This window comes from Leiobunum rupestre, chromosome 2 (genome assembly GCF_980474605.1).
Source record: "Leiobunum rupestre chromosome 2, qqLeiRupe1.1.hap1, whole genome shotgun sequence".
Classification (NCBI taxonomy): Eukaryota; Metazoa; Arthropoda; class Arachnida; order Opiliones; family Sclerosomatidae; genus Leiobunum; species Leiobunum rupestre.
Window position 1 is genome coordinate 41,076,018 of NC_143385.1, and position 16,015 is coordinate 41,092,032.

At 34.9% G+C, this 16,015-nt stretch overlaps 1 protein-coding gene across 1 annotated transcript; it reads right to left on the reverse strand.

Moving 5' to 3' along the window:
• Positions 1-6,714: 6,714 nt before the first annotated feature.
• Positions 6,715-7,464, reverse strand: LOC149957532 (uncharacterized). The gene is made up of 2 exons (XM_090164832.1): positions 7,429-7,464; positions 6,715-7,364 (listed from the first exon to the last, which is right to left on the reverse strand). The coding sequence occupies exons 1-2, from the start codon at positions 7,445-7,447 to the stop codon at positions 6,916-6,918; spliced, it is 468 nt and encodes a 155-aa protein (XP_090020958.1). The 5' UTR covers positions 7,448-7,464; the 3' UTR covers positions 6,715-6,915.
• Positions 7,465-16,015: the final 8,551 nt, after the last annotated feature.

The following is a 16,015-nucleotide window of genomic DNA, read 5'->3' on the forward strand; positions in this document are numbered from 1 at the left end:
TCTTCGTAAGAATCGCTATCACCCATACAGAGCTACGCTCCACCAAGGACTAATTGACGGAGACCATCAAAGACGTTATGAATTTAGCAACTGGTTACTAAATGCTGTCCAAGAAGATAGACAATTTTTGCGCCATGTTTTGTTCTCCGACGAAGCGTCATTTTCTAGAGATGGGCCCTTTAATCATCAAAACAGCCATCTTTGGTCTGACATCAACCCACATTGGGGTTTTGAATATCATCACCAGGTTCAATTTGAACGGGTCAATGTTTGGGTTGGACTTGTTGGAAACCGTTTGATTGGTCCCTTTTTCCTGCCGACGAACCTCAACGGCCAAAGGTATTTACATTTTCTACAGAACGAACTGAGTGACGAAATCGACGACCTTCCATTGGCTGAAAGACGTCAGTTGTGGTTTCAGCAAGATGGCGCCCCTCCGCATTTTTCCCGGCAAGTAACTGAGCACCTCAACAACGAGTTTCCTGAAAGGTGGATAGGGAGAAATGGTCCAGTGCATTGGCCAGCAAGGTCACCTAACCTAACACCGCTGGATTATTTTCTCTGGGGATTCGTTAAAGCAAAGGTATACGCCACGCCCATTGAAACTAGGGAGGAACTCATTAGACGAATAATCAGTGCTTGCCGAGACGTCACACCAGAAATGGTAGAGAAAGCGTTTGAGAACTTAATTGTCCGCGCACAAACCTGTGTTGCAGCCAATGGTGATATTATTGAAAATGTTTTGTAAAAATTTATGTGAATAAAATATCTGCATTTAAAAACCAAACGTGTACATTTTTTCAAGTGTGAAAACTCTACTACGTTTGTATTAGACTTGTTCCCTTTTCAATTATCGTTTCAAACAATCGTAATTTGGCTTCACCAACTTGTAAATTTTTCAAGCTCGAATTTTCACTGATAAATAAGTTGTTTTTCGTCGAGTGAACAATTTTTAAGGGTTTTCGATGACGGCCTACAACTTTATAATAGAAATTTTTTATCTCGCACCTAGTGGTCGAAAAATAATTTTTCAAAATTGGTGAAAAACATTACCGAAAACGCTCAAATTTCTCAAACTGATGTCCCCCGGTATAGAGAATTGACCTTCCAAATTTGAAATCGGTACTATAAATAGTTTTTGAAAAAAAACACTTTTCCGAGCAAAAAAAAAGACCCTGTATAGTGCGTGGTTTGAAAATCCTAAACACTTTTCCCAGTCTGCCTTACGAATAAAGCTATACTTCAACCAACCAAACAAACATAAGTCGCTTAGCCGCGGTGGGGATTGAACCACCTCCTTGTGGTCGGCGGAACAAATAAATGAACCGCAAAAATTTCAATTAATCATTAAAATTAGCATTATTTGTTTTATACGAATAAATTATACAATTAAACAACGATTTAACATGCAAAATTAATAATTTTTATCGAATATTTCTGAATAATTTTCGGTTATGGATAAATATAAACAATCGTATAATTTCTTATTCAAACGCCGACCTCTACCACCTCCTATATATCCTGCCCCATGAATTATGAAGTCAAGCGACTGCGAAGTTTCACCGATGACCTTTTAGACAAAAAGGAACTCGCGAAAGCCGGGCTGTACTCGACGCACTTTAAGGATTACGTTTCTTGTTTATCCTGCGAAGGATTACTTCACTCGTGGAAGGAAGGCGAATTACCCTTAATCAAAGAGCGTGAATATAACCAATAAAAGTTAACAATAATTTGTGAGGAATGACCTGGAAAAGTCAGGGATTTAAGATAACAAAAATTCGCACGAAACATGATTTTCAAAACAAATCTTGATTAAAAACGTACTTTTAGCATCTGTGCTTTTTTTCTTGGTTTATGTCTATGAGTTAGCGAGTTTGGGGTGATAATTCAAGTGTTTTTCGCTCCGCCACATACCCATGAGACGACACCAAGCCTCCCTCCCGCTTTACCCGCTCCCTCCGTCTCTCTCACAACTCGGAAACAGACAACAAAGAGGTGCATCGCGTTCATAAGCTAACGAACAACGGCAAGACTGATTTAGTGCAATATTCTTTGGACTTTGGGGCGATTCCTTCGCGTTACGCATTTCAGTGAATGTTGTAAAGGATCCCATAACGAGTCGGTTGAAGACTTCATTAAAAAAGTAGCGAAAGATGTAATATCCAAAGTTAAGAAAATGATTCCTTACGATCCGCTGCCAATGGGAGTCGGACAAATCGAACTGATGACAATTTCATATTGGAAATGAAGCACCCAGGATCTGCTCAATTAGAAAGATGATAATCCGAGCTTACGTGCCAAGCAATTTTTGGCTTATCCTTGGAATTTGCTTAAGGATCCGAAATTAAAACTAAGCGGAATTTGACCGCAAGACGAAAATTACGGTTAATGCCTGTTATGGAACAAGGACCATTTCCATAAAATCATACTGGACATTGAAATCGGAAAAATGTCCAAAGAACACCAATACTATCGCACAGGTTAACAATTCAGAATGAATGGGATGGAACTACTTTAACGAATAGTGGAAAATGTGGTGTTAAACTTAATTTAGAAATGCGAGCAGAAATGTTGAAGTATGATAATCTTTCTGAAATATTGAGGACGAAGTTACGAAAACTACTAAATGAGTAACTTAAAGCTGCGGGAATAGCTGCTTTCACAAACCACCAAAATATAGCAAAGAGAAGTACAGAAAGAAAAATGAATATCTTTGAAATTTCTTCCAATATGGGCCCCCTTTCCCATTGAAATCCATAAAACCTCTTGCTCAAATAAAATTTAGAGATAATAATCACAAAACCGGACAGAATCTTAACCATGAAATATTTCTTCATTAAGTGGAATTTATCATAATCTTTCAATTGAAATTTTAAAGCAAATAGTTTAGGTTAAAAACATTGCATCGTCACTTGTCCAGTTTCATTACAAAAAATGTATCCGCAGCCACGTATCCTCTTAACTGCAGTTTATTTACGGCTTGATTATTTCACAAAACATCGAATGCGAAAATCGTTAAAATATTGTTGATAATAAAATGTTATTTTAAATTCAATTACTTAATTGAAATTCTTTTGCATTTTGTTAAGTCTTTTGGGAGAGTAAGGGCCCGTTCCAGAGACATTTTCAAAACTCTCGTAAGTTAAAAAGTTACGAGAGCAAATCTACGAAACCCGAACTCTCGTATCTTAAACGCGTTCCAAAGACAACTTTTCAAGAATTCGTAAACTCCCGCTCTCGTATCTTTCGCCTTTTTTTTAATAAGCTCCGCCCCCCGCCATAGCCAATAGAAACGCCGGAAAATATCGGTGGGAAGCGGGTTTCTTCAAGCGCTTAGTTAAGCCTTAGCTTTGACTTGTTATTTATTTCATGTAAACAGTGGCAATTTTCCACTTTCGACTTTCAGTTATTTTACTATATATATTAAACTTTATTTACATATTTTCAAATTTTGTTGTTATTTACATTTGTTTTTATATAGCATTTATTATTCATAAGTTTTACGCGAAATTGTTTTAAAAATTGGGCAAGCAAAGAAGGAGTGCAAAATGCAAAGAAGTTTAATCAAGGTTGAAGGAAAGGGAAGAAATTGTGGCTGAGCTAGAATATGTTTGGTCAACAGAGTTATGAGAATAGTGAAGGGCCAAGATATCATAAGGATCAGGAAAGTCCACCACTAGCCAGAACAAGTGGTGTTTTTATTGGTATGCCAAGTGCGGGGTGTTTTCACATCACTCCTACGAGTACTCCACCGAGCGTGGATGGTAGTGCTCCCTTTCATTTGGCTTCAAAGAGACGGCAAAATATTTCTAGAAAGTAGAGGTTATCAATATTTAATTTAAATTTAATTGAGCTTCCCATATTGATGAAAACACAATTAAATAAAAACAAAGATTGACAAAGCAAAATATTGCCAATGAAATGGGTATAATTAGAAAAAATCAGTTTAGGTATATTACTTACTAGCAGCATGGATTATTTAATCCATGCTAGCAGATATAGCTCAGTTACATTTTTAAATAGATGCCAGGGCTGAAAAACCACTTCTAGATCCGCCTAGGCCAACGGTAGGAGGAATTTCAAAAGTGGTATTGTTAACGTTGCTCTTTTCCTACATTCCCGGAAAAACAGATTGACATAAATTTACATATAAGTAATAATTTGGTATACGTGTTAAAGGTGATAAAAGAAGCCATAAGAAACATCAAACATTACCTGTGTCCTCCGAACCCATTGCTACTAGCAATGCTGAAACATTAGACAACGTTGCCCTGTCGGTAGTAAATAATCAAGAACGATTGAATGGGCTTTAGAAAATGATTCTAAACTAAACGAAATGGTAGCTCAACATCTTCAATTTTCTCTCTCCTTTTTGAGTAATTTGGACAATACCAATAAAATTCTGGTGGCCATACACAACTCTCTTGTTCGGACTGAAAAGGAAATTTAACTTCAGTGATCTCGCCTTTATAAACGAATAATTAATAACCCTGAAACATAATTACATTAACCAGTAGTATGTCTACTCCTTTAAAATAAACTTAATGAATATTACTGATTACCTTTTCTCTAGCTTTCAGATGTAAAACTGCCCACAACAATGAAACTTATTTCTTTATTATTGTCAGCTGACCAAAGTTTTGGTGATTTTTTTAACGGAGCTGTCTCCATCTGGTTTTTCTCTTAAGATCAGTTTGGCGGTAGATTTGAATTTCATTTGGATATTTTACAAAGGTGGTTATCACCTTCCTGTAATTTTTTATCCATAAAAGCAGTTAGGGCTTCAAAAAACATTGCATTAAGTATTTTTGGGAGTTTTTTATCATTGGGTATCAGGTCAAAAGGGAGATGCGTTTCCTTTCTCTTTAAATGATAGCTACAATTATAAATAAATACTTCTATTTGAGGAATTAAATAATTTTTATTATAAGTGGAGCATATGTAAAAATATTAAGGCGTAATACAAAATATTATTTTTCTGTTGAAGTTTACACTGTGAACGATTCGACAAACACTCAACTTGATAATAATTCGCCGTCTTTCCAAAACAAATACAGCACATGATTATGCGGATCTGCAATAAGATAATTTTAAATTTATTAAAACGAAAAGATAGTTCTTTCTTTGTTTCGTTTTATTATTAAATAAAAATAGTGATAAAGGAATTCTTACCTGCGTAGCGGAATCTATGGAGCGCCCTTCAATTCAGGCCTCGGCCATTCCCATTTGTAGCGCAATAAACGCGGTTTCAGGTAAATGTTTCATTATTAGTGCCAAAAATCATTTTTTTTAAATCAATTCTTAGGGTACGTCCAACAACCAAAATACGGTTTTTCGAAAAAGCGATTCCGATTTCAGCGATGTTTAAGCGCTGAGCAGCGTGACGTCAGAGGTTGTTGTACGTCATTTTAAACGAAATTATTTTATCGATTCCCATCGTGACGTAAGATGTTGTTGTACGATTTAAATTTTCTGTTTTCGATTTCATCGATTGCAATCGTGACGCCCTATAATTGTTGTACGGTTTTATTTTCGTGATTGATATTTCAGCGATAGATTTTAACATGGCGGAGGTTGAAAATCAAAAAAGAAAAATTGCAATTTTACTTTTAACTGAACTATGTAATAATGAAGAGATTGAAGAAGACTTAATTAGGACCCCTAACAGTCGAAAGTCGAAATTTATGAAAACCTCAACAACTGCTATAGCATTGCTGAAAGAAATCTCTCAGGATAAACCTAGGCTTACACCTAATAGAATAGCTAATTATGTTGAATTAGTTATCCCTCATTACACACCACACGACTTCAAAAGTCATTTTCGTATGTCACGAATGACTGCTGAGGTAAAATTATTTACGGTAATTTACATTTGTGGTACTAATTTAATTCTCATTAACAGACGTTAATCCAGCTATATGGGAATGTTTTATCTCAAAACAAAACTTCTATTACAATATCAGTTGAAAAGAGGGTATTTTGTGCGTTATGGCTATTGGGTACTCCAGAATCTTTCCGCAGTGTGGGGGATAGGTTTGACCTCTCAAAAGGTAACGCGCATTTGGTGTTTTTGGAATTTGTTGAAATTTTGAGCAGCAAACGAGACGAATATATTTTATGGCCATCAAACAACGCAAAGGCAAACACTGCTCAACATTGCCAAGAAAGATTTCAATTTCCTGGTGTTATAGGAGCGGTTGACGGCTGTCATATAGACATAAAAGAGCCCGTATCCGATAAAAATGCCTATTACAATAGGCATAAAAGAACATCTATACTACTACAAGGTACGTTGCCCATTTATGTTTTTTATTCAATAATTAACCATCTGCTTTTATTTTATCAGGAACATGTGATCACAGGCTTTTTTTTATTGACTGCTGTGTCGGTTGGCCAGGCTCTGTGCACGACGCAAGAGTGTGGAGAAATAGTATTATATATCAAGATATTGTTGATGGTAGCAAAGATATTCCGGAGGATTATCACATTTTAGGTGATTCTGCCTATCCTATCGACAAATTCATCATGACTCCCTACAAAAATAATGGACACTTAAGTGCAGCCAAGATTAAATATAACAAACTGCATAGTTCATCAAGACAAATGATTGAAAGGTCATTTGCTTTATTAAAAGGTCGTTGGAGACGACTCAAAGCTTTGGACATGTCCTTAATAATCAAAATTTCAGAAGTGATAATGACAGCTTGTGTACTGAACAATTTTATTTTGTTGCAAGATTTGGATGATGATGTAGATTATTATATTGAAGACGAAGTGGTTACTGCACCAGTAAACGAAGAAGCCAACAACCAGCATGCCCTACAAGAGGCAAAAGATAAAAGAGACCGTATTGCACATAGTTTAAGAAATGTGGCAGACTATGATGTTTAAAATCATTTTATTGAATTGTGATGTTTACTTCATTAAAAATTCTAACATTTTATCCATAGTTTCATTTTTTTTGTTTAAAGTTTTCAAAATTTCGGTTTGAAATTTTTCGTTCTGGGCGGTAATTTTATCAGTTTGAACTTGAGCTTTAATTTCTAGCTCTTCAGTTTTTTTTGCCCACTCAACAAACCAATCTGGTGCTGTTGTGGTTTTAGTTACCTTTTTCCTCTTTGATTTTGGGGTACTTTTAAACTCGCAACTACCACTTTGTTTGCCAATGTCCGAAATTGAGGGTGAAAGTGTACTATATTCTTCTTGGAGTGATAATGATGAACTTCGGAGAGATAGACTAGGAGATGATTGTAAATTTCCAAGAGATGTAGCACGAGCAAGTAGCGTTCCACTACCACGCGACGTTTCACTACCAAGCGACGTTTCACTACCGAGCGAAGTTCCAGCTTCATCAGATGACAAATCTAACATTCCAAAAATTAAAATTTACTATATGTTATTGTGATATTTCACAAAAAAAAAACTTACTTTTGTTTGCAGAAAACATCAAATTAAGAGGAGTTATGGAATGGTCTTCACTAAATATATCATCGAATTTGTCAAAAAATTCCCAAGTTTTTGGTGAGCGACCAGTTTTTGATGCTTTAATTTTATTATTTTTGTAACTACAAAACAAAAAAATTACAATTAGTGTGACATAATTATAAAAACTCAACAGTGTACCTTTGTTTTAGGTTCCTAAATTTAACGTCGCAATCATCTTGCGTTACAAAATAACCATAATTTTGCATTATGTTACTTATTTTTCCCCATACATCTTTCTTTTTCTTCGCAATATTAAATTCTTCTTTATGAGACTTGTACAAGTCAATTAAAAGCAGAATGTTTTTGGAATTCCACTTAAACTCTGTATTAAAAACAAAATGTGAATAGAAAACAACCTACGTATTAATTTATTGACAACAAATGATGGCCCACCACAACATTAATAAATACTGAGATGGCAATTAAAAAAACTACTGTTTACCAACGGAAGAATTTATTGAGGTAGACATATCAATTTTATTTAAATCAGTCTCCACCAAAATTGATTCCTTGTTAAGTACAAGCTGCTGATCATCATTCATCATTTTTGCTTTGTCTAAACAAGCACATCGAAATTCTTCGTCTAATTAATAATAAACTTAAGATTAAAAGAAACATCAAGCACTGGCAAAATTCTTTATTTAAATATAAATAAAGAATTTATTTATATTCAATTCAGAATTCACATACCATTTAAAATTCTTTGGTAATCTTCTAACGTAACTTGAATAGTGTAATTATCACCATTATTACTGTCCTCCAATGTAACATTTACATACTCCATCGGCAAAAGTAGACCTTGAGGTCCCACGTGCTCAAAAAAGAATGCACTTTTTCCGATTGGCATCGGATCCATCGGCTCGGCGAGCAGATGGATCCGATTGGAAGCGTGACGTCAAAACCGGAAATTGAAAAACCCCGTACAACAACTTTTTTAAAATCCGATGGTCAGCGCTGAGGCTTTTTTTGGGTTGTTGAACGCACCCTAGTATTCGGACACTCACGATACATTATTTTCAGCGGGATGTCTGTTTCGATGTTGTTTACACCTTGATTTATCTCGTTAGCTCGAAGAAATTCTACCGCCATTTTCTAAAAAATGATTATTTTCGCCTCCAAACGCATTTACGAGAGCTCTACGATAGCTCCTGAGCTGTCGTAGAAGATACTAGACTTTTTGTCTCGGTAAAACGTCTCTGGAACGCGTTTTTGAAAAAGTTTCGTATTTCTACTAGACACGCCCCCTTTTTCGTAACTTTACGAAAGTTTTTCGTCTCTGGAACGGGCCCTTAGAGACTGAGAATACTTTTGTCAAACTTGTCGGGCGTGGCACGTCATTGGTTAGGCTTAGTAAATTTGCACTGTTCTTTAGTCAGGCGTCGTTTCGAATGGTTGAAATTCATAATTATTTTAAAATGAAACTTATTCCGACACTCTGTGAGCGCATTAAGGTTCCTTTAAACCTCTAGGAGGTAGAAATCCGCTCTTCCCACAGAATTTCTTTTAATCAGTTACATAAATTACAGCAGAGCAATCTCTCGAAACGCTGTCGGCTCACCGAAGTCAATCTGCCAGAATTTTAAAAGTTGGAAAATATAATATTTACGGTGCGGTGGAGTACCGGACGAAACCGAATTAAGCTATGGTCGTAACTACCGCGTAAAACATTAGAAACTGCTTTTAAACTTTTACGGAAAAATTACCTAACCATTAAAAACTTGGTTTACTGTTAATAATAACCAATGTTATCTAAAAACACGGAGAAAAACATAAATTAAAAAGAAAACTAAAACAGATGGCGATACCAGTGTCTTATATTTTTGACAGCGTTTTTGGAAGTTTCCATTACTTTACTAAAATTTTACATAGGAAATGTGATGGAAATAATATTATTTAATGAAATTAACGTCGATGATACTACAATACATGTTTAATCAAATATGATTAGGAAAAGGGATTGAAATTAATATTATTTTAATATTATAAGGGTAATCATCAATTAATTATTGATTATGGAATGGCCAATTACCGCCGAGGTTTGGGTGTGTATATCGGACGAATTTGTCATACCTTTTTCTTCCCGTACTTTTCTCGGAAATGTCAAGATTTAAATTCACACCGACACACCGGTCATACCTTTTCACCGTCCGTATTTTACGGCTTTGTAAACCCGCGAGAGAACGCCGAGGTTTGGGTGTGTAAATCAGACGAATTTGTCGTGCCATTTTCTCTCCGTAATTTTCCCGACGTAGGCTTAATGTATTTTTGTAGAAGTTAACGGACTGGAAACGTCGTAGGCTTGGCTTGGTTTGCAGGTAAGTTAATTTTCATTATATAATTAAATTACATTAAATGTAAATGTTGTTATTATGAATTCGCTTAAAAGATAAATATTATCAAGTTAAGCGTCTGGGGTACCAAGGCTTATACATTACTTTGAGACTAAGGAATTAAAGCAACGTTATAAGAATATACTAAATGAAATTATAACCTGGTGAATGATAGAGATAAGTTTATAAGATAAGAACTTGATATCGCGCGTGTGTATTTACTACGAGATAATACTGATATATAAGACGCGTGAAGTAAGTAAGTAAGTAAGTAAGATTCGCAACTATAAAGTTGCATTGTATATTTGTACTAACAGTTGTTCTTTCCCCTAGAAGATGCCGTGCGAACGGCGAGTACGTTGTAAAAGAGGTGGCGTTTTTCATAACGGAAACAGGAGAAAATGGAGTCTTCCACTTCAAAGCTCCGTTCCCATACGGAGACTTAACTATCAACGATAAACGTACAAATTCTTGGATTTCCCGTAATATTTGCAGTCTACTGTGGAACGAAGGGGAAGATGACTTATCAGATGTATTATCGACGAAGTTTTACGCCAAGGGCTTAGTAAAAAGTGTAATTTTTTCCAAACTCTTAAAACACAATGTGGGAAACTTGGAAGATAATGGATGTTCTAAATATAGTTATCTCAATAAATTAGATCTGAAATTTAATTGTAGATATCACACTGGAAATAAGAATTGCGCCTTGTATAAGTCGCGGCAATTAGCACAGTTTTAAATGAAAGTAGTAAAACCGAATAAAAATTGTTTATTCCATTTTAAATATAATTTTTTTAGTGGATATTAAATTGAATAAAACTTACATTACATTCTACAGCTGATGGGTATATAATACATTCGCAAATCAGTTGTGCTATCTTATCCCCGTCTTAATTCTATATTTGGAATTTCCATGGTTGATGAGAATGACACAAACGTTCCCAGTATAGTCCTGATCAATTACACCCGCGAGTACATAAAGTAGCGCAAGACCGGAACGGGGTGCTTTAAATTATTATAATGATAATATTAGAAACATGAAGATAAATGCGTACCTATGCGACCGTACGTACACTGCGGTACTTAAATAGACAAATCCGTCTTCACCATAGTCCTATCCCCAACACTTATCACATAATCATAAGCGGATCTCAAATACATACCGGCCGACTGTGTAGAATCGCTGGTAGGTGTAAACGCGAATTCAGTTAACTTAACGAAATTAACTTCTATTATAAAAATGAGAGAAATAATAACTCGTTTTTGAACGTGAAATCTTTATATACAGAGTCGGAGAAAAACTCAAGTGTTTTCCCATTAACATTTGTATATTTTACGAGCTTAATAAAGTGGTTCTGATTAATATGAGATTATCTTTTGAAGCTATTTAAAATAGTTAAGATTTTCCCGCGGGTTTATTCAAATTTAAAAAAGAAATCCACTTAAACCGTTATTTCACCATTTGACGAAGACATTGGAGCTATTTAAAATACTTAATATTCTTTAAAAAGAAATCCACTTAAGCCATGATTTCACCATTTGGTGATAAATCAATTAATTTAATTGGAAAGTTTTCAAGGGAACGATTGTCCTCTCAAGTGTTTTAGGTTTTTAGTATAAAAAACCGCGAATCCTCATTTAATTTATTCATTCTTTCCCTTCTATCGAGTGAAAGTAACAGGAGAAGCAACACCTGTAGACATGAACACGACGAAGCAGGTGCTTAGATTTTCGGTACTTAAGGAAACAGTTGAGGGAAAACTAGATTTCCGATTTACCTTTCGAGCACTTGAAATTATAGTTGAAAACTATCAAAATTGGTTTCTTATAAAAATTGATGTTAACCAAAGTAAACAGTACATCGATGTGCATTTAGCTACGCGCGTCAATATCAGAAACTTTGAGAAATTGGGACCGAAGTCAAAATTTTTTATTAAGGTAGGACCATTTTCTATATGACATTCTAAAACGTGTTTTTCAAAATCTTCCACCAAAATCACAACCTCAATCCCACCTCCACCATGGAAGAAAAGACCTAACATATTGTTTTAGGGAATCGGTCGCGTCAAATATAACGTAATCCCTTTGATCATTGTATATAGGTAAATGTTAATTTTTCTGAATCTCTGAGAGAAAATTATGTAGCAGTCTTCGATCTCAATGTTCGCGAAGATAAAACAATTGTTGGACTAGATCTTTAGAGTTGTTACATGGAGCCATGTTTCGTTTATTCCACAAATTGACAGATGATTGTCTCTCCCGACGCGTATTATATATCAGTATTATCTCGTAGTAAATACACACGCGCGATATCAAGTTCTTATCTTATAAACTTATCTCTCTGGTCTCGAACTATCACTCAGCTCTATCGAAATTTAACACTCAACCACTCCTGATTTAGAACTCTCATCCAGCAAAAAACTCAAATGAAAATTTAACGTACACCTCCGCCACTCCTGATTTAGAACTCTCACCTAGCAAAACTCTATGCAAATTTAACATACACCTCCGCCACACCTCCCACTACACCTCCACCACGCGATATAGTTCTCTCATTGTACCGCTACTTACCTTAATTAAGGTCATATCACAACTGTTCATTTTGGAATTGCAAACCACCGTTCTAATTATTTTCTGTGTATAAATTGATAAAAGTTGTTCAATTTTTGCAATATCAGTTTATTATAGATATGTTTAAAATATGGGGTCTAATATCCAATTTTTTGAGGTTGAATACTGATAGATTATTTGGCAAAGACAGTGTTATAAATTATAACATGTTTCAGATTTCAATGCAGATCAAATTGAATCTTTTGTAAGTACTTGAAAATATATAATAGTTTTATTAAAGTAAAAATCAATGTACTATAAAAGGATAATTGGAGAGTCATGTTAACAACAAGTCTTAGTGCGTGTTAGCAGTAAATTTTTCGTTTTAGTTTCACTCCTTTTAAATGTTCTTTCGTCATCATAAGACTTAACTTTGTTAGTATAGATTTGGCATGAACTTTAGAAATTCCAAAGCTCCTTGCGACATGATCAGCTTTTAGAGCCAAAATTTGGAAAATAAGACTTCTGAGATATATTAAAACCAGAAAACCATATTATTTTACTAAAAGACTAGTTATGTGGAAATGTTGGATGGAATATGTGTTTATTGAAAGGACGCTTATGGAATTATACTAGCAAGTACTTCAAATGTAGCAAATGAAGTTAGTCATGTCAAGGTTGAGTGCATTACTTGTCAATATGGTGTACACTCCTGTCAGCACATTGAAGCCATCAAGGAATTGCTACTGATTCAGAGTGAAAAAGAAGCTAAAATTGATTTGATACTATTTTAGGGAAAGAACGTGCAATTAAACCACTCCCTCTCTTTTTTTGGTAATTTAATTCATTACGTTTCGTTATTTAATGTCTGATTTTATTTAGAAACATGGCACGGAAATGTATTAGTCGGTGACAATTCATTAATGGAGCTGATGCATTCAATGGGGAAAAAGTTACTAGTAACTATGAATAAATTTCTTTTGCAGGATTGAAAAAAAAACCTTTTTTATACCAGTTTTTTTATATTGAACCATGGTTTTTTTTAAACACTTGGGGCTTTTTTTTAAACTATTCGCCACCCAAATTAGTCTAGTTAGCGCTTATGATCTAGCGTCTGCTATATGCAATTTAAAAATTCATAATAATGATTTTTTTCTTAAATAAACTTATCCAAATATAAGCAAACAATGTAAAACTTATACTGAAATGGGTGTATCATTATTCCTGAAATAAAATTAAGGAATACCGATGAGGAAAAACTAATAGCGTTAGCCGCTACCTATCTAGGTTCCAATGGAGAGCCAAAGGGAGCGTAGCTATAGTTTTTGGTCTCAAAAACTAAAAAATGTGACGGTTAAATGCAAATATTTTCTTCGCCTTGAATTAGATTTGTAATTTCAAATAATGGTGACGATTTTATCTGGAGATAGGCATTGGGGTTTTGGGAGGAGTAAAGGCACCATTCACTCGAATAAAGCATTTTTGGAAGAAGCATCTAGTCAAAACAACGAAAAAATTGTGCCAATGGAAGAATGTATTAAGTCTTTGTTGGCAACCGATTTGAGGGTATGTGTAGGTCCTAAACAAACTTGGAGGGCAAAAAACCTATCTGAAGTTACACAGTGAAGGAAAGGGGATAGTCACTCAAGTAATCAGGTGTACAATTCGTAGGTTATCACAAGGTTTCCTTATCTGAAAATCATAGTTAAAACACTCAAAACTATAGAATTTTCTTTAAACAAATGTGTAGGGTATACCATATTTTAAAAGTGACTATCCAGTTAAGAGCAGACTACAAACTTTGAAGAATAATTTATTATTTCATTTATTCATCAGGCAAGCAAATTAACGACTATGGAATGCCAAACGTTTCATGAAGAAGCTGCCATTCCAATGGAGGTGGGGTCTTTGTATTTTTGTAAAATTTGGAATTCCCTTTACCTTATTCAATCTTGAGGGGGTTTATAAAAATCGTATCGCGAAATCTCGGGGTTACGTCCTTCTAAAAGCTCTAAATATAATGTAATACAGTCAAGACAAGACATGTATTAGTAAGGAAGTGCTATTTTTGTTGCACGCGCTGTTCAATTCTTTGAAATAAATTGACTCGCGCAATTTTGTAAGCTATGGTTTAGCCTAGTACTTCGACGACCAAGTAGAATGCGAAAGATCCCGGAAAGCCATCTATTTCCAGACCGAAAACCGTTAAAGTTTATAAGTGCTGCTTTGGGTATTGACGAATTTACCGCGTTTACATATGTATTAAATGTGGTATGACTGGCACGAAAAGAACCGCCAACCTGACTGAGAATATCAGACAACATCATTGTTGAAAGCAGAGACTTTAGTTTCACCTCCATATACTTAGTTAATTGTGGAAACTAATTTAAAGTCACCATCCACAAATTTAAACAGATATTGTCATAAGAATGCAATGCATCTCTTAAATAGACGGCTTACCCTTTAGCGTCGTGGACGGGAACGGATAGCGCAAAGTGCTGGAGTTTGCGAATCCCAACCTAGAAATGTATAGTTGCAGAACCGTGACTAGTGAACTACCGCGCATAGTTCACGAAGAACTAAAACCAACAATCATGGTTGATAGCTTTTTCTATACGTCTATTATAACTGAACTTTCTTCGCCCGCTTCTTTTCTCTTTACTGATTTCAATATGTTTTATGTCAGACGATTTAGGCAATTTGAAGGGTGGGAACCTTCATTTGACGCTAGATATTTGGTCCAGCCGACGCCAGCAATCGGTTCAGAAGTAGCAAGCGCAAAGCATATGCTTCCACCAATAAGTCCAAATTTTATTAAATTGTCACATTTCGAGATTCTCCTATCAATTAATTAAAGATTGCGATTTAGTGGGTAGATCTCCTAACATGGAGAATTGGAGATAGCTTATAGAATTTTTTTAACGATTCCCGTAACCTCCGCTTCACGCGAAAGATCTTTCAGTAAGTTAAAGCTCATTAAAAATTATTTACGTTCTTCGATGAGTCCCAAACGGCTAACTCATTTGGCTCTAATTTCAATTGAAAAAGAAATAGCAAAAACTCTGAATAACGATTAATTAATTGATCAATTTACTCAGTTAAGGGCCAGAAAGGTAAAGTTTTTGTAAACATTTAACGGAATATTATACACCGTATATCCGATAAAAAAAATTGATTATGTAGTTTTTTTTGTATATTTTAGGATGAATAAAAATTATTTGTAATCCATTTTCACATTTCTTTAAAAATTGGGGAAGACTCGCTAGCGTATCCAGAATGTTATTGGAAGGGGTTTTAAGAATAGTTAAAAACGTAGATCATAGGAAGCTGACACGTCCCCCTCCCCCCAAGATAAAATTACTTTTATCAGGCGCAAAATTGTCTTACTGCGGCCCTGAAGGTAAAAGCAAAGATAAATACAGAAAGATAAATATTTCTTCCAATATTGGCCCCCTTTCCCATTAAAATCCATAAAAGCCCTTTCTCAAATTAAATCTAGAGATATGAATAAAAAAAACAGGAAAGAGTCATAACCATGAAATATTTCTTCATTAAGTGGAATTTATCATATATTGAAATATAAATAGTTTAGGTTAAACAAATTCCATCGTCACTAGTCCAGTTTCATGCCAAACAATTTAACTGAAGTT